This window comes from Mirounga angustirostris, unplaced genomic scaffold, assembly GCF_029215605.1.
Source record: "Mirounga angustirostris isolate CCGP_5_RB_7025 unplaced genomic scaffold, mMirAng1.0.hap1 SCAF_13, whole genome shotgun sequence".
NCBI lineage: Eukaryota > Metazoa > Chordata > Mammalia > Carnivora > Phocidae > Mirounga > Mirounga angustirostris.
This window is the reverse complement of record NW_026991721.1, coordinates 61,360,778-61,382,245: the sequence shown is the minus strand read 5'-3', so window position 1 is coordinate 61,382,245 and position 21,468 is coordinate 61,360,778. Positions and strand designations below refer to the sequence as shown.

At 45.0% G+C, this 21,468-nt stretch overlaps 3 protein-coding genes and 2 non-coding genes across 15 annotated transcripts in view; 2 read left to right on the top strand and 3 right to left on the bottom strand.

Moving 5' to 3' along the window:
* DENND2B (DENN domain containing 2B) overlaps positions 1-2,545 on the top strand; it is a 150,054-nt gene extending 147,509 nt beyond the window's left edge. For 7 of the 10 annotated variants that reach the window (XM_045894190.3, XM_045894188.3, XM_064577076.1 and 4 more), the window contains one exon: positions 160-2,545. In XM_045894190.3, the coding sequence (XP_045750146.1) occupies positions 160-194 (35 nt within the window). In that variant the 3' untranslated portion in view covers positions 195-2,545. The remainder of the gene's footprint in view (positions 1-159) is intronic. The other 3 variants (XM_064577078.1, XM_064577077.1, XM_045894192.3) reach the window with 1 other exon arrangement.
* A 4,879-nt stretch (positions 2,546-7,424) lies between these two features.
* RPL27A (ribosomal protein L27a) lies at positions 7,425-10,935 on the bottom strand. 2 transcript variants are annotated; one of them, XM_064577079.1, is made up of 4 exons: positions 10,471-10,935; positions 9,956-10,031; positions 8,733-8,907; positions 7,425-7,598 (listed from the first exon to the last, which is right to left on the bottom strand). In XM_064577079.1, the coding sequence occupies exons 2-4, from the start codon at positions 9,985-9,987 to the stop codon at positions 7,470-7,472; spliced, it is 336 nt and encodes a 111-aa protein (XP_064433149.1). In that variant the 5' UTR covers positions 9,988-10,031; positions 10,471-10,935; the 3' UTR covers positions 7,425-7,469. The 2 variants fall into 2 exon arrangements, with proteins under 2 accessions (XP_064433149.1, XP_064433150.1); XM_064577080.1 differs by having other exon boundaries at positions 9,956-10,047; positions 10,471-10,916.
* Positions 7,707-7,837, bottom strand: LOC123858115 (small nucleolar RNA SNORA3/SNORA45 family). Its single transcript, XR_006794072.1, has one exon. It is a non-coding gene; the product is annotated as a small nucleolar RNA SNORA3/SNORA45 family (small nucleolar RNA).
* LOC123858116 (small nucleolar RNA SNORA3/SNORA45 family) lies at positions 9,661-9,791 on the bottom strand. Its single transcript, XR_006794073.1, has one exon. It is a non-coding gene; the product is annotated as a small nucleolar RNA SNORA3/SNORA45 family (small nucleolar RNA).
* Positions 10,936-13,596: 2,661 nt separating the features above from the next.
* TRIM66 (tripartite motif containing 66) overlaps positions 13,597-21,468 on the top strand; it is a 57,334-nt gene continuing 49,462 nt past the window's right edge. Inside the window, exons 1-2 of the mRNA XM_064577071.1 lie at positions 13,597-14,241; positions 19,674-19,980. Of these exons, the coding sequence (XP_064433141.1) occupies positions 14,197-14,241; positions 19,674-19,980 (352 nt within the window). The 5' untranslated portion in view covers positions 13,597-14,196. The remainder of the gene's footprint in view (positions 14,242-19,673; positions 19,981-21,468) is intronic.

Sequence of the window (21,468 nt, the reverse complement as noted above, 5' to 3'; positions counted from 1 at the left end):
AGTGCCCTAATTAGAGCTCTAGCATATTTTCCCTGCCCTGGATCAGACCCGTCACAGCTGAAATCCAGGCTTTATAGCCCTGTCTGCCGCTGAGAGGGTTAGGGCTGTTACAGGAGTTGATACTGAAACCTTCTCACTCTTGCCCTCTCTGACCCACAGGCAACAAAATGAAGTTCCTCCACAAGAAGAATTAAGCCTCTTTTCCAGTAACGGAGTCCAGTGCCTTGCCGAGCCTGGAGCCTGGGGAGGGGGCCGGCTTGGGGCCCTCTGGGCTTCTGTGGCTGCTCTCCCCCCACAGACCCCACCCTCCAAGCCAGCCCACCTCTGCCTTCACGATATCCCAGGATACTGTTTGTAAATAATCTGCTGTAAGCTTTCTTATCTCTTTTTGTAACAAGCAAAGAGAATCTGGTAAATATTTGTATATTCCCAAGGGGCTGGGTGCTGGCGACTGGCCAATTATGTGCAGCTGACTGTCTCAGCCGAACCACTGATCTTCCCCTGCAGGCTCCTGGCCTGCCTGCCTGAGGCCCCTGCTGCCAGTCTTGGGCCTGGAGAGCAGATGCTGTTTTGTTTTGTTTTTTTTTTTAATCTTAGAGTTTCTATTTTTTTCTAGTAGTCCCCCTCCCCAACCCTCTGTTTTTGAAAGGCAAAGGCCAATCAATCCCCATTTGCAGCGTGGTACCAGGCTCTCCGGCCTGGCCTTCTCTTGTTTCTCCCACCTTTGTGATGGTCAGTGAGTCACGGGAAGCCCACCCCCCACCCCCGGCAGTGCCAGTGCTCTCCGGGCCCAGCTCCCAGTCTGTGGTGGCCACGATGCGGTACAGGGCATCCCTCCTTCCCACCATCTACGGGTGTTCTCAATAAACAGTGTACAGTTGTTTGGGCCCAGAGCCCTACGTGTTCCTTGGCTTCATTTTCTAGAGTTCTCTCTCCTGGGGGATGGGCTGAGATAGGCCAATCAGGAACGAAACACCATCATGCAGGGAACTGAGGACTTCATTGAGAGTTTAGCGTCAGTGTGAGTCACTTACCTCCCCTGAAATCAAATTCTCTGGCTTGAACCATTATGACTGGTCTTAGAAGATACCTTGTCATTGTTCTTGTTCAGCTTGCCTCTTCAACTGTTCAGACTGTCTTAGTGTTCCCAGTGATGGAAAGAATGCTCAGTGCTTCAACTCCACTGTTAGGTGAATCTTAACATTTTCCTATTTAGTATGAAGCCCTTAAGATATCATTGGGTATCCTGACACTGGTGGGGTGAAGCTCAGCGAAAGCCAACCCAGGCTTACTCATAACCCTGGCCCATTGCCTATAGCTCTTCTGTCATTCTGTGACTAGTTTTCTCCTGTTGGAACCCTAGGTTTGCATGCAGAAACTTCCGCAATATTCCATGGAAAAGCAAGAAGAGAAGCAGGGCGGGGAATATGGGTGGCTTAGGCTTTCCACCCAGAGACCGTGAAAATTTCCAAGTTGAGATATGAGGCAGTAAAACGGAACTCTTCACTGGAATTCAGTTTGGGGCTGGCAGGATTTGAACCAAGGAGTAGATCTTTCCTGTCCTTCCACCCTGGCCTACTTAAACAGGAGACAGTCCTATCCTGAATTCCCTTCCCTCCTTCTCCCCATTTCCACTGAGGCCCACGCAGGTCCCAACCTGTCTGGGGTTTGAGGTTGCTATCTGCCTCCTAAGGTAGAGGGTTTGTCTTCTGGGAAGACAAGGTCGTCTTCTCCTCTGAAAAAGCCTCCTACATAGTTGGCTTTGGCATCTTCCAGTAGGGAGGCAGAGATTGAGGCCTCATGAATCTGAGTTTTCAGCTGAGGTAGAGAAGACAGTGCTTATCACCAGGAATTCCAAGGTCGGGTGTAGTTACCTCCAGGACTCATTACTGTTAACCCAGCCTGGGCTTCATGACAGTCATAGAAGTAGAGTCCTTAACAATCAAATAATAATATTACAGTTTCCAAAAGGTGCTATTTCTTTCTCCTTTCCTTCTCCCACTCCCCTCTTTTTTAACATGACTCCAAAGAATCTTCACAGACATGTGATCAGATCACAAGAGATATAGGTATAAATTGCTTTTTTTAAAATAAACTTTGAAACTTTTATGTATCTTTAAAATCTTAAGATACCTAAGATTAATCCTAAGGATTCCTTCCTCCTACGATGGCCACAGCTTTCATCCTAATTCAGAAAATCAATACTGGCACATAATGGCTCTGGATGGGCTGCAAGTGTCCATACATTGTAAGTACTATGGGCAGGGTACAGAAGACTTTGGGGGAATATAGAGGAGGGTGTGTCCAGGGGGCCTGGCATGGGGTTCACAAAAAGTGGTCAGGATTTCTTTCCAAGTTCTGTTTCACATGATTTCTCAACCCCTAAATATATGGTTCTTAACCCTGTCAGATCCAGCACTCTCCTTTTCTACAGCAAATACTCTAACTCCCCCCCCCCCCACCAGCTTACTATCCTGAAATGAAATTCATAGATAATGTAACCTAAACACGCCTTAACTTTCATGTAAATGGGGAGAAATAAAAGGAAGTATTTTGTTATAACATGTATTTAAATATGTAAATGCTTGGGTACAAATATACTAGAATATATAATGAGGTCAGATGCTTACACCTGTACATAGAATTACTGTGAAGGCAGCAGCTACACATGCACAGATAAAAGTGTGTTGTGTTAGCAACTCAGATTCTACTAAGTGTTACCATTGGTAAGAGAGTCGAACAACTTTTTTTTTTTAGAGGGTAGGGAGGGGCAGAGGGAGAGGAGAGGGAGAGAGAATCTTAAGCAGGCTCTGTGCCCAGCATGGAGCCCAGCGTGGGGCTCAATCTCAAGACCCTGAGATCATGACCTGAGTTAAAATCAAGAGTCAGATGCTTAACTGACCGAGCCACACAGGCGCCCCAGAGAATTGAACAACTTTTGGCAATATTCTGAGCAAAACACAGGATGAGCTTTCCCTTGACTAAAGCAGCATTTGCAATCCTGGAAAACAGAGAAGTATATGAAAACGGGGGGCGGGGGGAGGGGGATTTTTTTATTATGTATAAAATGGAGGTAGACCTAAACTAGATTTTTTTGTTGTTTAGAATCAACCCATACATTGCAGGATGTTCAGCAACTTTGGTTGCTTCCCCTCTACGATTGTGACAAACAAAAACTGCCCCATTCATTTCCAAACTGCCCCCCCTAGAGGATGGTTTTGCCACTATTGAGAGCAAGTCTCTTTAAACTGCCTTTCTGACAACCCTAGGGCAATGACTCAGGGGCAACACAATACTGTCTCCCCTCTCCCAGAAGTCCCAGTGCCTACGGAATGTCAGCCTTCCTCTATTATGGAGTCGAGAAAGGCCCTGGGTTTTCTCCTTAATTAGTTTGATGACTTTTAGAGCAGGGCGGGCTGCCATTACATCTTCCTAAATGCTTTTTTTTTTTTTAACTAAATACACATGTTCTGGTAAACTATAGTGTCAAAATGAGGAGTCTGGGCTTCTTAAAGGCAATATTTTGAAGGAGTGCCCTTGGAAACCATATTATTCCAACTCCAGCTCATACTGGAATTAGGGCTCCCCCCAAATCATTCTAATTACAATCACAGCTCAGTTCAAATTTTTGCTAAAAATAATACCCTTTATTTTACATGGAGACTTGTAACTTGAACCCAAAGTGACTTATTTATAAAGATAAATAAACAATATTTAAAAAACAAAGTGGGAAAACAAAACTTGGGCTGTAAAATAGAGCCAGAATGAAACATACACTTGAACTTCTATTCTTACTAAGGGTGATACCACAAAATTAGTTTCTAGAGCCAAAGTGGTAGTATGCATTCCAAAACATCTTGTTTATTTGCCTATGGAGGTGGGAGTGGGTGTCACTTAAAAAGTCATGAAAACTCTAGACCAAGAGAAAGTACTACTTTTCGGTACTGGCAAGTTACTGGTAACTTGGAAATTATTTTCTGTCCATTTATATTGCCGTTTAATATAAATATGAATTTGGTTAAGCAAGAAACGCAAACTATCAAAACATACATCTCCCTCACCTCCCACAGCTCATGAAGAAATGCCTTCTCAGTTTTATGTTCTCCCAGAACATTTCCATTTCCATGTATGTACAAGCAGGTGTCCAAGGTACCTTGAACACCGTAGCTGGCGCTCATCTTTTTGACAACTAATTAACAAGCTAATTCTGAGAAGTTTGGAAATTCCCCTCTTTCCATGTTCCCGTAAGCGCGGCCTAAGCACGACCTCAAGCGCCGCAAGGTTGGCCCGGCCCCCAGTTCTGAAGGAGCCCACGCCCACCGGGAGCCGGCCGAGTTTAACCTTCCGCCTCGCCTGGGAAAGTCTCTCCGCCGCGCGACTAGTCCGGCCCCGCCCCTTCCGGAACTGGCTGAGCCCACAGAGGGAACCGGCGCCGAGCGTGCTTCCGGTCGTGGGAGTGGGCAAGGTTAACGTGACCCCGGAACCAGAATCTCACACGCTCCGGAAGTGGTTCTCCGGGCCTGAGGCGAGAGGAGCTGACCAGTAGGGCTGTTGTGCGACGGCGTCGCAGAGGTCGGACAGTGTAAACCACAGGGGTAGCCGCGGGAGCGCCAGGCCCTGCAGGGCTCTGGCCGCTGCCATCCTCGTCGTCCGCCTTCCAACGCTGCACGCTTTCCGCCGATGGTGCGCCCTTCGGCTTGTTTTCAGGCCAGGGGCTGACTGCGTTTGGCTTAGCCATCAAGTAAGAATACGCGTATTTGAATTGGAAGCTTAAATTCGATTTAGCGGATTTTGATAATGGGGTCGGGTCCGATATCGCCAACTGATCTTGTTAGAGCTGCAGCTCCGAGGTTTGGATGAAAATGTATCTAAAGCACATGTACATTAGGCCAGACAGACATCCTTAGCAATTCAAGCTTACAGAAAATAAGCATGTCAACCTGATGTGCTGGGTGACGTGACTTTACCGGTTTGAAGAGGTAAACAAATGGTTGAAGACCACGGAGGTACAGGGGCATCTAACAAAGCTCTGCTCTCCGTTTTTGTGAGGACTTCCATTAACCCTGTGCACGTATCAGCCACTAAAGAGACCAGTAGCAGCGTGGGCCTCTGTGCCTGCAGGACAGACTAATCAAAGCTTGGCAGCTTCGTTTGTTTTCTCAGCGTGGACTCTATATTAATCTCAGCAGTGGTCCGTTTCACGCAAATACAAAGTCAAAACGTAAGGTTTGTGGTTGGTCCCATCAAAAAAGCCAAGTGGTCACTATAGGTCTGCACCCTTCATTTGTAACATCAAAGTATGGCTTTGCCTCCTGGCTTCCTTGGCAATATTAACATCAGCATACAGGATTGGAATGAGTATTATCCCACTCAACCCCGTCCTGTTTATGGATAGTGATGCTAATAGTGAATTGCTGGGTAAGAAACTGGCTACTAAGGGACTAGTTTTCATGTATGGTCCACTAAATCCCACCTGTCCATGCCTAACCATTTAGCTGTCAGCCCCACCCCAGTTTATCCACTTGCCAAGTCCTGTCCATTGGGTTTTCTGAATCCTACTCCTCGTTTTCTCATTCCCATTTTCTTTGTCCCAACTCCCACTGTAACCAAGTCCCTAACTACATTCTTTTTTTTTTTTTTAAAAGATTTTATTTATTTGAGAGAGAGCACATGAGAGGGGGGAGGGTCAGAGGGAGAAGCAGACTCCCCGCCGAGCAGGGAGCCCGATGCGGGACTCGATCCCGGGACTCCAGGACCATGACCTGAGCCGAAGGCAGTCGCCTAACCAACTGAGCCACCCAGGCGCCCCCTAACTACATTCTTATTTTAACTTTTCTGAACTGGTTAGCATGTTTGCTCTTCCCTCTGCTTGGATCATTTTGCCTTGACTTAATCAGACCAAGGGGATTAATTTGTCTGCCCCCTTAATCGTTCACAATATAAGTCAAAAAGGTTCAGTAAATGCTTCCATTTTACTTAATCCACACAATCCTCAATTAAGATGAGAAAATTGGACTAAGCTTAAGCCACACACAGCTGTTAAGGTTTGGATCAAAAACTCAAACCCCATCTGAATCTTAAGATACTCTACATGTTTGTATCTTCAGTGTCTAACTGTAACCAATTAGACATTAAATTCTCTTAACTACAACCCATTTCAGATCCATGACCTCAGCTTCCATATTATATGTCCTCCAAAAGACACTAAGGGACAACCAGTTTTACCTTTCTCCATCAGGCCCATCAAAGATCACATCCAAATTATTCATTTGTTTGTCCAACTGAGTAAAACCTTCCTGGCACTTAACCAAATCAGCTAAGTTTGCTGTCCAGTTTCCTTTTACTTGAGGGTCTGCAAAATCCTCTAAAGGTTGTCACAAACTTGTCCCATAGAAACTCATGGTTCCCAGCCCATGTATCACCCCAGAGGACTATGTTAACAACACTGCCAAACGAAACCTAGTTATATTTTAAGCATCATCCTATTCCTTTGGACAGGGTTCTAGAAAGCAACTTTTATTTTGGGCCAAAGAAAACTTTTAAGTTTTGGAAAGAACTAGAAAAACTGTTAGTCAATTTACCGAGATCTGAAGGTCCTATCTGCACACGAGCATTGGTCATCATTATGGTTTTGTAGGAGATACAAACCCTAGAAAACCCAATTCCAGCTTCTAGCTTTTTCCAAATTCTATGCTAAATACATTTCAGACTAGAATCTTTAGCATTTCATGATGTAGTTCTTTGAACATTAATGTACAGGGATACATAAATCCTGACAAATGCTTTTTAGATTCCAAACCACTTTCATGTGTAAAAGCCCTGGTGTGTTTAACATTCAGACTGCTGGGCCCCATCTCAAGATTCTGGAACAGTATGGTAAATAATGGGGGCGGTCAAGGAGGAAAAACTTTAGGTTCAGGAATTATATGCTTCACAATCACCTTAATCCTATCACTCTGTCCACTCTTTAGAATGTGCCCCATCAAAACTGAGTCTTCCCTTTTGGGGTGCCTGACTGGCTCAGCTGGTAGAGCAATTAACTCTTAATCAGGGTCGTGAGTTCAAGCCCCATGTTGGGTGGAGAGCTTACTTTAACAAAACCTAACAAACCCTGAGTTTTCCCCTTTTGAGCCACATATTACAGTTAAAGGGTGTGGTCTCCCCCTCATTGTAAATTCAGAATATACAATGCAAACTGGCCTTTCCACTACATGTGCTATCATTCTCACTTTATAAATGAAAATGTTCAAGTTAGGTGTTGGGCCAAGTCCTCTAAGTGCTGGCGCTCTCTTTCACACTTTCTGAGGGGAGTTGGCAGAGGGTCTCAGGCCCTCATACCCTCACTCCTAGAATCTGTTAGGTGGGTTTCTGATGTACAGGTAAGGAGGTAGGGGTGCTAAAGACTTTACACCCAGACCAGAAGAGAAAAGCACTTGTTAGCATTTAATGAACCCCCCCCCAACGTGGCTTCAAGCTACTAGAACGCAGGCGCCCCCGACCCCCTTAATCTTCTCCTCTGCTCTTCTACTGAAGAATTTGGCCTTCACGATGACAGGCTGTTTTGGGAGTTTTCCCTTTCCCAAAACTTTGTAGTAGCCCTAGAGGAATAGAAAAAAACACAAACTTTAATACACACCACAGCAGATACCAACTCCCTGGTATGAAGAAAGATGCCTCCCAGTCTACACCATCTAGGAGCTGGGAGGGCATGTTTCTGATCTGGGCACTACCGGGGGCACTGACTGCCCTCGCCAGTGAATCAAGACCAGCAGATTCTCTCTGAGGACTCTAGCACACCAGGACAAGAGATGTGTCAGGATGTGACTCTAGCCTCAAGCAAAGCACACCCACCCCATCCTATTCAATTACCGCGTGATAAGCAAAAAGACAGACCACATTCCCAACCATGTTCCAAGAAGGTCCTCACCATCAAAATTGCTCAAGGACTGTTAAGTAGGCTGGGACAAGGGATTTAAAACTTAACCAAAAGCCCCTTTAGGGTTTAGACTACCTCCACACCCATGGGAGGTAAAACTGACACAAGGACTCCAAAAAACGTACAAAAATGCTTTGTCGGGACGCCTAGGTGGCTCAGTTGGTTGGGTGTCTGCCTTTGGCTCAGGTCATGATCCCAAGGTCCTGGGATAGAGCCCCCCATCGGGCTCCCTGCTCGGTGTGGGGAGCCTGCTTCTCCCTCTGCCTCTCATGAATAAACAGATTTAAAAAAAATGCTTTGTCATCACTGTTTTGGGGTGTGCGGAAATCTCTTTCAGAGAACGCAGATCCATAAATAACAACCAAACATCTTAGGATTTTATTCTGTAAGGGACAGAGATGGCCAGGAGCCGTGCCTCCTGTAAGCAGGGTTGTGTAAGAGGGACCAGAGCCAGCTGACAGGAGATACTGCCAAAGGCTTAGGCCAGAAATGCAAACCTGTACAAATCAGGGCAGAAACTGTGGGGATGGGATTACTGACTGGGAAACATTCAAGAAATAACAAAGTAACTGAATGAATGAGGGATTGGAAAGATTCTTCTTCTTCAAATATTTTGCGTGAATTACAACTGAACTACAGTTCAATTTTGGTGAGTTACCTGTGGAAATTCTATCAAAAGATGAAATAGTCTAGTAGGTAACTGGGTAGAGAGTCCAGGTAGGAGATCAAATACATTAGATTATCCAGAATTCTGAGAGGCATGGACCACAAAGTCAACAAATACTCCTTCACTCACCGATCGCACCACATCAATGATAGGAGCAGCTCCAGTCTTGTTTTTGGCGGCATTTACCCGTGTCTGCTCACTGACCAAGGTCCACAGTTTATCAAGGTTGACAGTTGGGCAGAAGCTCTGGTTCCTCTTTAAGTGGTAATGTCTCATACCAACTTTTCCAAAGTAACCTGGGTGACTAGGAAGAGAAAGGCAATCACGTTCATAACCTGACTCCAATTAAGAAGTGATGTGTATCATCTTCATAGTTCATCTCTCCCAGTTATAGTGTAAATTGCTCACTGGTGTACAACAGTGACATAGCAGGTACTCTCCATTCACTGTTGAACTAAAACAAATCTTTTTTTTAAAGATTTTATTTATTTGAGAGAGAGCGAGCATGGGGGGAGAGGGTCAGAGGGAGAAGCAGACTCCTCGCTGAGCAAGGAGCCCGATGCGGGACTCCAGGATCATGACCTGAGCCGAAGGCAGTCGCCCAACCAACTGAGCCACCCAGGCGCCCTAAAACAAATCTTTAAAAAAAAAAGCCACCAAAGACGTTCAGGAGTAGGAGACTAGCCTTATTTCATGGAACCAGAAGTCACTGAAAAAGTCAGAGACACGGGGCGCCTGGGTGGCTCAGTTGGTTAAGCGTCTGCCTTCGGCTCAGGTCATGATCCCAGGGTCCTGGGATCAAGTCCCACATCGGGCTCCCTGCTCAGTGGAAGCCTGCTTCTCCTGCTCCCTCTGCCGCTCCCCCTGCTTATGCGCTCTCTCCCTCTAATAAATAAATAGTATCTTAAAAAAAAAAAAATGTCAGAGACAATGCCAAGACCAGACGTCTTCCAGATCACCTGACAGCATTTTATGGAAATTCTACACATTCTTGTAATAAGAGATTTTCTAAGCAAATTTGGGGGCATAAGTGAATCTAGCAGGTGCATAGTTAATCTGATGTCACTAACCCGGTGACTGACTATGCCATGAGGGTCACAGCCAGTGAATAAGGTCAGCAATTACTCTTCGAGGACTCTAGCACACTAAGGCAATAAGCTGATACCCAAGCGTGACTCTAGCCTCGATGACAAGTTCTCAGTTCGCATCAAATGTTAACTTCGTAAAACGCAGCAACACAAGGTTTTTCAGTGTTAAGAGGCTTTCTTCCCACTGAAGGTGTCTGAGCCAGCCCTCTGCCCCTAACTCCAAACTGTCAGTGCCAGTCCAAGTATAGGCCAAGAAACACTCACTATTTGTCAAAGTTGATCCTGTGGTGATGCATGCCACCAGCATTACCCCGGCCTCCTGGGTGCTTCCGGTGCTTGCCTGCAAGAATACAAAACTACATGGCTAACGTAGCCTTCTCCAGCTTCTCAATTCTTCTCCTTTTCCCACAATTTTGCGTATTTCTTACCTTGTTCCCAGTCTACAATTCCTCTTTAAGCACAGCTATTTCCTCAAGTTTCCGGGTGAAACATCTCTTTGTAATGTTCCACATCACAGCACTATCTACAGTATTCCGTGCCTTCGACAAATTAACACTTTGCCCCAATCAAATTTCCTCGCCCCAACTGATGTGCAATTCTCTTAAAAGTGGAGTACGGTAGAGAATCCCAAGAGAAAAAAAAATCAACCGCTAACAGTCAAATTCAATCCGACTGACCGCACAAAGCGAACCCCCACTTCCACCCTACCCACTTCCCGGCTAGGTAAGCACCCGGCGGGGAGAGCTCAAAGCCGACCAGGATGGGATGCCGGCACTTACCGATGCGGCCGTGGCCGTGGCTCACGTGGCCCCGAAGTTTCCGGGTCTTCCTCAGTCTGGATGGCTGTATGGAAAAAGGTGCTTGGTGATAAGGCCAAAGGGAGGTGGGACAGAGAGCGAATCTGACCGTCTGCGAAGGGTCTGTAGGCTCGGGGGATCAGGGATCTGCTTCGGGTCACACTCAGCAAAGGTGATGTTACGGCCTGGCCCAGGGCCAGGCGGCCTCATCAGGGCGGCGCCCGAGCGCGCGAGCCCGCGTGTCTCAAGAGATCCGAACCCCGGGCAGAACACGCGGCCCCAGACTACGGGGCCCATGCCGGCCACCCTGCCCTGAGGCTCGCCATGCGCGGCCTGGAAAACCGGGCGAAGATCAAGGGTAGGTGGTTGGGGTGCAACGCCCGTAAGGCTCGCGGCCTGCACAACCAACGAAGCGGACGCACAAAAAGAACCACCTACCATGTCGGCAGCCCAGACGGAAAAGGGAGGCCTTTGCGAAATCTCGCGAGGTACCGATAACGGGGGCGGAGCCAACAAGACTCACTTCCGGCAGGGAGGCCGGGCCTGGGGCGGGGTCTCTTGAGTCTCGCGGGTCTTGCTGGTCTCGCGTGACTGCAAGCTCGGCCGTCAGCCTCTTTCTGTGGGGTGTCCTCTCCTTCCCGGTGGCGGTGGTGGCCGAGATACCCTGTCCGCGCAGTCCTCTTTCCCTCAGGCTCAGAGGCTGAAAGCTGTCGCGGAATCCGCGGCTTGGGGCGCTGTGTGGTGCACGCCGCCGCGGCGCTTTGGCGCTGGAACCCGCTTAGGCCATCGTATCTCGGCTCCTCGCCAAACGCCCCAGTTCTGAACCGTCCCCCGCGCCTCGCGTTCTTTGTGGTCTGCTCGGCCCTGGCGGTAGCTGTTGCTTGCTTGTCCTCTGGCCGCAGTGAGCATTCGCGAGGCACTGTTTGACCCTCAGTGTGCCCACCGGGTGTCTCGCTCTGCTCCCTTTGAAGTCCTTCCCTAGGTGTCCAACACCCACCGGCACCTGCGCACCCACATTCCGGAGGGGGTGCTCGGTCTTAATTTCACCTTTGCCCTTGTGCTATCATCCTGGGCATCCCCAGTTTGAACAATCCTTCATACTTCAGGGACCTGTATACACCTGGTTGCTTTATGGTCCTTTTAATCCAGACTCTAAATACTTCTTCTAACCACCAAATTTTAATTTTCACCTGAACCTACTTGACATGGCCTGATCCTCTCTCCTGGACCAGAGAACCCCTGCTTGACCTCGACCCTGTGAAACTTCTCTGACCCATTCGGTCATTGTTGCTTACTCTCCCCACTTGTGCCCCACACAACCTAGTACATTTAATTGTCGACCACATTTGTCTTCCCTACCCAACCAAATTCCTTAATGGTTCAGGATTATTTTATTCTACCCACGCACTCCCAGTTCCTGGCATGTAGTACATGTTCAAAAAATGATTAAGTGACTGAATGTACTTACTCTCACCTCACTCAGTGGACGAGCCATCTCTCAAGTCTCAACCGGTGTCCAAAATCCCATTCTTTCAATTACTCTGTGTTGTATTTTCCCTGCCTCGTTCCTGTCAGCTAAAATATATTTTAGCTAAAATACCCTAAATTCTCCCTGACTGCTTTCTACCTACCATCCTTGCTCTTTCCTTTACAGCCAAGCTCCCCAAAAGAGTACTCTGAATTCTCTCCATTTGTTCATTTCCCATTCATTGTTTCATCCACTGCAATCTAGCCCTCAGGCACACCACTCTTACTCAAATCATCAATTAAACAAATACCAAATTGAATCAACTCTTCCCATTCCTTTTACCACTTGTTCTCGCTGTTGTACTTCACCTCTTTCCCTTCTTTATAGAAACTCTTGCCTTTTTCCTAACTCTCTGGCCATTTCTCAGTCTTTTCAGGTTCTTCTAACTTTATTCCCCATCTAAGTGTTGATCTTTTTCAGCCTCTGGTCCTTGCCTCTCTTAACTTTTCACAGTACACAATCTTCCGCGGGCTCCCTGCTCAGCAGGGGGTCCGCTTCTCCCTCTGACCCTCTTCCCTCTTGTGCTCTCTGTCTCTCATTCTCTCTCAAATAAATAAACACAGTACACAATCTTCTTGGGTGAGCTTATTTTGAGTGGCTTCAATTCACATCTCTATTGCTGAGCTCTACACTCATGTATTTACTTAATCTCTGATTATTATTCCTTGGACATTCTACAGACAAACTTGGTAAACGTGTTCAAAAGACTTCAATCTTCCTTGCTCACCGGTGCCTTCTCCTTTATACTATATCTTGGCGAATGGCACCCTTGTCCACCTAGATAGTGATGTCACGGAGACCTGAAAATTGTTCCCAAGCCTTCGTTTCCCCTAATACACACTGTCACCATATCCTTCTGTTCTACATCTCAAATCTGCTTCCTCCTGTTAAGCCCCTGTGCCGCTGCCTTCATTAAGACCCTGATCATGTTTCTTACCTTGAGTCACCCTGCATTCTAACTCTACTCCAATCCCTTCATCCTTCACACCTCTGCCAGGTTAGTCTTCCCAAAACGTAACTTTCATCCTTTCACTTACTTGATCAAAAAGTTGGATAGCTCCCTATTACAAACAGAATACAGCCCACTTGCCTTTCCAAACCAACTTCAGCTTCTCCTCTTACCCGAGCTTTCTACTGCAGCCAGACTTGATACATCTCTTCTGCCTCTTTGCCTGTGCTGGTGCTATTTCTCATGCCTGTAGTGCTCATCTTCTTCCTGATCAGATATCCTGAATCTTCCTCGACCTTTAAGGCCCACCTTATATTCTGCTTCTTCCCAGAACTCTGCAGTCCACAGATCTGCTTTTACCTCAGTGACCACTCCCTCTCTGACCTCACAGCATTATGGTCTTCATCAGTCTTTCAGTCCTTGATCACATACTGCCTGTGACCAGCAGAAAGAGGGGCCTTGAGAGTGGGGGGTAAGGCCCAAGAAGAGATCACCCCCTATTTGAATCAAATCTGGCCAGTAGGTGCACAAGAGATAAACTGAGCTACCCTTGGGAACATGGTCTGTGAATGGAGGTAAGCGGGGCAGAGCTCTGGGAATGAAAGGTAACCATCAAGTGTCCTGTAAGGAGGACCTAGAGCAAGGACCAAGACTGTCCAGGGGGTAGAGGTAGGATTCTGGGTCATGGGCACTACTTCTGGGTAGGTTTGCCAGGTTCCATGGGTATAGAGAGAGCTACAGGCCTAACCCTCAGGCCATCCATCTGAATGGAAATTCTCCCTAAGTGGATCAGCACTCTGTGTTGGGTTCTGTGTTCACCTAACATTCTTCTCATTGGTGGTTTGATCTCCAGGGAAGAGGGCATGCCCTGGGCGATTGTCTGGCTCTGGTTTCTAGCAGGCTCCCTTTCATTCCCAAGGCAATCTTATAGCTTTAACATAAGGCTCATGTGCTGTTCATCAGTGTAGGTCAGTTTCCCTAGGTTGACTAGCTCTGAGAGAGCAAAGGAAGTTTGAGTTCTATATCTGCAAAGTTGAGTAGCATCCAGACATTAGGCATTTGGTGACCTGTCCTTCTCCACTCAGGCACACGGAACATGACCCTGAGACATGACCTCTGAGAGGCCTGCTTCTCTGTGACATCTCTTTTGAAGTAGAGCGTGGCCTTGTGACATACATCTCAGGCATTTGGGCTCCCCCAGAGAGTCAGGGCCTCAGAAAATACCTGTGAAATGAGCAGAAGGGAGATAATGCCAGGCAGCAACCTGGCGAGACAGGTAAATGTGCTCACGTTTTTGGTACCCCAGACCTTTCTCCAGGGGACCTTATGAACACACCTCCACCCTGAAGAGGGCCCTGTGATCCCTCTTTCTTCCTCTCCTCTCTGGGTTCCTGAGTTCCAGCAGTCCTTCAGATAGCAACCACAGCATGGGTGGATCCAGCCTTGTTTGCTTGCTCTCCATCTTTAGGTTTGGACATTTGGAAATATTATGTTGCTTTCCTTTTTCAAGTAGAGGATTGTTCATTTAAGATGGGAAGAGCCTGGGTTTCTGTTCTTTTTAAGTGAGAATTCTAGAAAAACTCAGAAATCCAAATTTATTTCGGAAAGAATTTTAAAAATTGCATGTAATAGAAAAGCCAGTGAAACATTAAAGGAAATGTTAAAAAATATAAGTATAAACATCTTGAATCATAATACCGCCAATGCTGTTTTTATGTCTGAATATTACCTTTCAGCTCTTGTCTACACGGAGACATAGCTGCCTACGAAGCTGATGATCATAGCACACAAATCCTTTTGTATTTTGCTTGTATTTAATACCATGACATTCTTCTGTATCACTACCTGGTCTTCATGATTGTTATTATTAACAGCTTAAGACTAATTTATCTTCAGCAGGTACTATAATTTACCAAGCCATTTTCTCCTGTAGTTTGTTTTTTGTTGTTGTTGTTGTTGTTGTTCTTATTGTGTCCTTTGCTACTAGTGATGCAATGAGCATTTGTGTGTATGTGGTTTTTTCCTTCTATTGAATAACTTGTCTAGGGTAAATTCCCAGGAGTGAAATTGCTGTATTATAGGGTATGAACATTTTATTTAATAAATAAAATATATTTATTATAGGGTATGAACATTTAACACAGATGTTACCTTGCTAACATTTGTGAGCAAGGTAAAATAAAAATTCATTTTATGCTATTTCCCCCCCAAATGGATTGGAGCAATTTATGCACCAGCAGCATGTATAATTACCACTTTCAACTACACCAGGCTCAGGGGTTTTTGTTGTTGTTGTTTGTTTTGTTTTTGTTGTGGTTGTTTTTTTGCCTCTATCAGTAGTTGTTGATCTATGGCAATATGGCATTTAGAAGAAAATCCATAGGACCACAGGGTTGTCTTCAGCACAAAGTAAAAGTCATCTAATTTCTGGGAGTCTTTCCATACTGTGTTGGATAGATTTTTAAAAAATATCATGGTACTACATGGAAAATGCACTCCTAGAAGTTTTGTTGGAAGCTAGGATGGAAAACCTTGTTGCCATTAAACTCAGAATAGCAAGATGTGAAGAGAGGAATTCTAGGATCCTGAAGGGCAGTTTATCCAATAGCACAATAAGGAAGGGCTTAAATATTTGGGTTTTCATTTAATTTCAGATGATAAAATTAGCAGAAAGAACACAGAAGTTTGGGTTCCTTTCCCAGTTAGCCAAATGATACGAACAAACAGCATATTCTCTTTGGATCTTGGTTTTCTTGTTTGTATAATGAAAAACGCTGATATTCATTCTTTCATTTTTAGAAATATTTATTGAGTGCATGCTATGTTCAGAGACTACATATGCATGCCAGGCAGTGAGGAGCGGGGACAAGGGTGAACAAAAAAGACTAAGTCCTGTCCTAGGACTGTGTCCAGGACAGACAGTAAACAGGGACACAGGTAATATGTAACACTCAACACCGTCTAGCTTGAGTGGATGTTCTCTCATTACCTAGTGTGTCTCTCTCCCCATTTTTGCCAGAAAGGAGTCCTGCTTTGATGATCAATTTGTTCTGTCCTATGCATGCAAACAGTCTTTGGAAATTCTTACTCCCAGGGTGGCATGGAATGACTCCCTCTGCTATTCCTTGGCCAAGTTGTAGAAACCAGATCAGGCTGTGGGGTGTTCCAAGGAGGATTTTGTGAGCAAGGTAATTTTATACGTGAGGTTTTCTGTCCTTCCAGACTTTCACATGATGTTTCATTTAGTCCATGTTTCTCCGGGACTTAAAGAGAGGTTGCAGGCTGATGACTGGTATATTTTGTTTGACTCATGCTGTTTTCTCATGTTTTTAAAATGTAATTAGTTGCCAACGTTTCAGAGTTTAAGTAAAAAGTTGGATTTCTGGCGTTTTGGAAAACTAAGGTTTGGCAACACTGGACCCACATTCTTTTAGGCGGAGTACTTCACTATTTATATCGCTGGCCCCTGTAGGCATTTGAATTTGCAACCCCTGGCTTAAGTACGTTCTGCCATCCTCTATCCCCTTCCCCAGGTCAGAGGAGATAGGAAGGAGAGGGAAGGGCTAAGGGGGTAGTGAAAAGCAGACAGAGCAAGGGGATAGAAGAGATGTCATTTGACAACCACCCCCCCCTCCCCAGTCCTCAAATCAGAGACTCCATTGCTTGGCTGTGCCTTTAATTTAACCTTTACCCTCATAGAGTCACTTCAATTGCTCTTCTAAGACGGAAATGAAATATTTATATATACTCATCCCGAGTAGTGCCCACTGGCGTTGGAAAGCCATGCCACCTCCTTGAATCCCCAGAGTTGTTATTTAAAGCCTAACGCAGCGGTTTGGAAAGTGCCGTCTGTAGACCTAGGATGGGTGGGTGGCAGGGGGGACGGGGAAGGTCCCTGAGACTCTTTTGCAAGTGTCCATGGGGTCACAAGTATCCACAGCATCACAAGTGTCCATGGGGTCAAAACCATTTTTATATGAATACTAAGATGTTATCTGCCCTTTTCACTGGGTCGGCATTTGGCCTGGTGGTGCCAGAGCAAAAACCAGAGATGGTGTGTAAAAAGCCGAAGGTGCTGGTATAAGTCATTGTATTCTTCACTGCCAGGCATTTGCAGGAAAAGAGAAAGGACGGAAAGGGAAGGGAAAAGCCTGTCTCACTTAGGAGTGTCCATGACGAAGCAGTAAATGTTTCACTACATATCAGTCCTTGAACACACATGCTTTTAAAATTCCGTGTGAAGAAACTGGAAGAATGCATAAAGCACTTCTACTTATCAAAGTGAGGAACTGCACTTGTGCTGTAGTGTGAATTGCAAGCTGAACCAGCCTGGTTTTGTTGTTGTTGTGTTGTTGTTATTGTTTTTTGTACGACACCAGCTTTACTTGAAAGAACAACTAACAGACTGTGGTTATTCAGCCTTGGGAATTTGGCAGCTATTTTCTCAAAAATGAAGTGAGCTTGTCATTTCAAGGAAAAAAACCTGACAGTATTTGTTGCCAATGATAAAATTAGAGTTCCCAGCAAAAATTAAAATTCTGGTAAAGGTATAGCTGAGTTTGACATCTTTATTTGAGTCTGACATCTTCCTCGTAAAGAATTTTTCAATGAGATTCGAGGCGATGTGAACGAGTATGATGTTTTGTTATTGTCTAATGAAACGTCAATGTTTGGAGCATCTGCATAAGTCATTGAACCAGTATTTTCCAAATGGCAAATGCTTGGTGTTATAAAATGATGCCTGGGTAAAAGAGCAGTTCACAGTGCAAGATAGGCTAGTGGATTTTAATGTAACGGTAAGAAATGTTCACTGATGTAGTTTCAGATTCCACATTACAACCAACCTTTAAGAAGCTACCACTTGTAGAATCAAAGAATGTCCACAATTACCTGATAAGACTATTAAAAATTGTCTTACCTTTTCTAACTGTACAGCCCCGTGAGGCTGGATTTTATTCATACACCATAAACAAAACGACAGAGAGTAGATTGACTGCAGAAGCAGGTATGGGATTCCAGCGGTCTCCTATTAAGACAGACATTAATGAGGTTTGCAAAAACGAAAAATGATGTCACTCTTCTTACTGAATTTATTTTTTTGAAAATAGTTAATTTTTTCCTAAAAAGTATGTTATTCGAGTTGACATGTAATAGGTTTATTGTTTTTGAATGAATTAATAGTTTTAAGTTATCTCAGTTTTCATTTATAATATGGTAAATAGCAGTAGATAGAACCCACATAAATAAAATATCTCTGGGGTCCTGAATAATTAAAAAAATGTAAAGGAGTTCGAGACCAAAGAGTTTGATATTCTCAGAGTCTAATGAAATAAACTCAGCTACACTTGAACCTTCGAAGACAGACTACCCTTACCTCCACAGGGCTACTATGCTGCCCTCTGGGAAGTAAGTGCTCTTAGAGCCCCAGACTGAATCAGGGGTGAAAGTACATCCATTATTTTATTTAGTGACATTTTGCTGGGCCCCCAAGCAGTGGGGCCTCTCTAGCCCTGTCACTCTTTGTCCTGAATGGGTTTGGCTCTCAAAAACTACGGCCTGAAATGAAAGTTCAATCAAATCTGCAATAATTACAGAGCTCCAGATTTGAATTAAATGATTTTTGTTTTCTTTCTTAAGTAAGTACAAATATAAAACCAGGTCACTTCTTTTGCTCTTATACGAGTATAAAACTGAATACAGTTTACAAGTTATAAAAAAAAGCAAAACAATCAAATTAACAATATTGATTTCATTTGCAGATGATGTGTTGCTAAACTGCATTGCTAGTACAATTTGAATGTGGTGTTCCCCGTGTGGCTGGGTTTGGCCAACGTCTGCCGCGATGATGATGGCTTAATTTCCCCACCTCCTTCCTCTGTTCCAAGTACCATGAAACAGTCATCACCACGTGCCACACTGTTCTTGAGCCTTCACGTGGCAAGAATGCATCATTTACATATTAAGGCTGCCCCTTTTCTCTTCTCATTAGCCTGAGACAAACTAATACTGCATGGTGTGAATTAGCTCCTGAACTCTTAGCACTGCCTCTAAAATCTCATGATGGTGGATAAGAATATTGATACATTAAAACCTTCTTATCAGAATGAATACTAATTAAAAAAAATTGGAGGGAACTCATGAAAATATGTGTGTGGACCTCAGCTTGAGAAATATTTCACTAGTAAGGATGTGAGTCTGATTTTGAATTTGAATTTGAATTTGAACTTTGCTATTTACCATCTGTCTTTGTACAAGTCTCTGAGCCTCGGTTTCCCCAGCCTGTCCCTCATGGCTTTATTTAATTTGTAAAAGTATCGTAATGCCTCTATCTCCAAGAGTAGTTGTGAGGACTGAGATAAAGCTTAGGAAGCACCTGGCATACCACTTGGCTTTTAATACATTTCCTTCTCTTTTCCAAAATGAAATCTTGGCTCAAGCTTGTCCACTAATAAAGAGAAGCACAGGTAGACATTTTTGAAGGCAAACAAACCCTGTAAGAAACACACAGCCTAGCAGACCTCTGCAGGCTTTGTTTTCTAGGGTGGAGATGCTGAAGTCTCTCTCTCTCTGGGCTCAAGTGAGGTTGTGAGGCTGAGGCCTGCGGGCTGCAGGGCACGAGCCTCCAGCACTCTGAGTCCTCCCTGGCCTGTCCAGGAACATCCCCCACCCAAAAGAAATGAATCCCTCTGCTTTGTGATTCACTTACAGGGAGTGGAGCTTGCTCGCTCTACTCGCTGCTTCACACCTGAGGATATCACTGGAAGAGCCCCGGGCCCAGACAGGGGCATGGGCACCGATACGGGCATGAGCTTTATGGGGCTGCCACTCGTTGACCAGAAACACACGAGTGGTCAGATGGAGGCCATGGTACAGACCTGCTCGGTGTGCCTACAGGACCTGGACAATGTGGGGGCCCGGTTCCTACCCGGCCAGCATTCGCTCTGTAAAGACTGCTTCCAGGGCTTGGTGCAGGAGCTGAGGCAGGTGGCCAAGGTTCTCGGGACTGTCCCAGATGGTAAGTACAAAAGTACCGCCCGTTCCCCTCCTTCCACATAACCGGTCTCTTTCTGTTTCATAGGAACCGAATTTCAGGTGTAGAAAGAATCAGAATTCAAATGCCCAAGGGAGACTCATTGCCGAACGCAATTCTTTGGGGAATCTGTGAGACAAAGCAATCCTCCTGATGCCTACTATATCTATTTTGTAAGCTGGGACTTGGCATGTTTGGGATTTCCTTGAGTTGGTGGCAAACTGAGAAATCTGGGAGGGTGTTGATTCAAGGTTTGGCTGACTCCCCAGATGGAGGGGACACTGTCCAGATTCACTAAACTTCCCAGGCAGAGGGAGAGTTGCTACCCCGCTAGGACTGGTCGGGAACTGACTTTGAGCAGACTCACACAGACTAGTGAACCATTCACCATTTAATTTTTTTTTTTAAGATTTTATTTATTTATTTGACAGAGAGACACAGCAACAGAGGGAACACAAGCAGGGGGAGTGGGAGAGGGAGAAGCAGGCCTCCTGCCGAGCAGGGAGCCAGATGGGGGGCTCAAACCCAGGACCCTGGGATCATGACCTGAGCCGAAGGCAGACGCTTAACGACTGAGCCACCCAGGTGCCCTGGAGCTTGTGTCTTGCTCCGAATATCAGGTTTCCTAGGGAGCAATCTCATGGAGGACTGTGAGTCCTTGGAGGCGTGAACCAGGTCCCTTCAGCTCAGCATTCTAGCACAGGCCTGTAACGGAGTTTCAGTCTCTGTTGAAGGAACTTGGAGAATGAGAAGGTCTAACAAGTTGAGAGCGTTTAGAAACATCATCTCTGTTTTGTTGTCTGCAGTATTATTAAAGTGATTTGTAGCCCAAGGCTAGGTGCTTTGAAGCATCATAGCAGCGCAGTTGTCTTTAGCTATGAATTTGGGGCCCTCTAAACCCTTGGGCAAGCTGTGTGACCTCCTTGGGCTCTTTTGTGAGTTTAGAGCACAGAAAAGATGATCTAGTTTGATTTTTAAAATTAATATCTGATTTTTAAATTTAAATTTCGTCCTTCCTTAAAACTTTTTAACTTATACGTCTTACTCTATTTATAAATGTAGCAAATTTTAACAACTTTAAAGGGGTTTTTATTAATATTTGAACATATTTACAAACCTAGCTAATATTTGCTTTTATAAATTAAATGTATTTTATTTTCTTTTTAAGTATTTCAGTTGCCTAGCAAATAAATGTTCCTACTTAAAGGACACTTGGAAACCTAAGTTAAATTTATAAACATGGTGAATCTTAAATATGTCTTAAAAAGTTCCAGCATTGTTGGGTGAATATCTAGACTATATAAAGACCTTTTCCAACTCAACAATAAAAAACAACCTGATTTAGAAATGGGCAAAGGACTTAAATAGACATTTCTCCAAACAAGATATACAAATGGCCAGTAAGCACACAAAAAGATGCTCAATATCACTGATCTTTAGGGAAATACAAATCAAAACCACAACAAGATACCA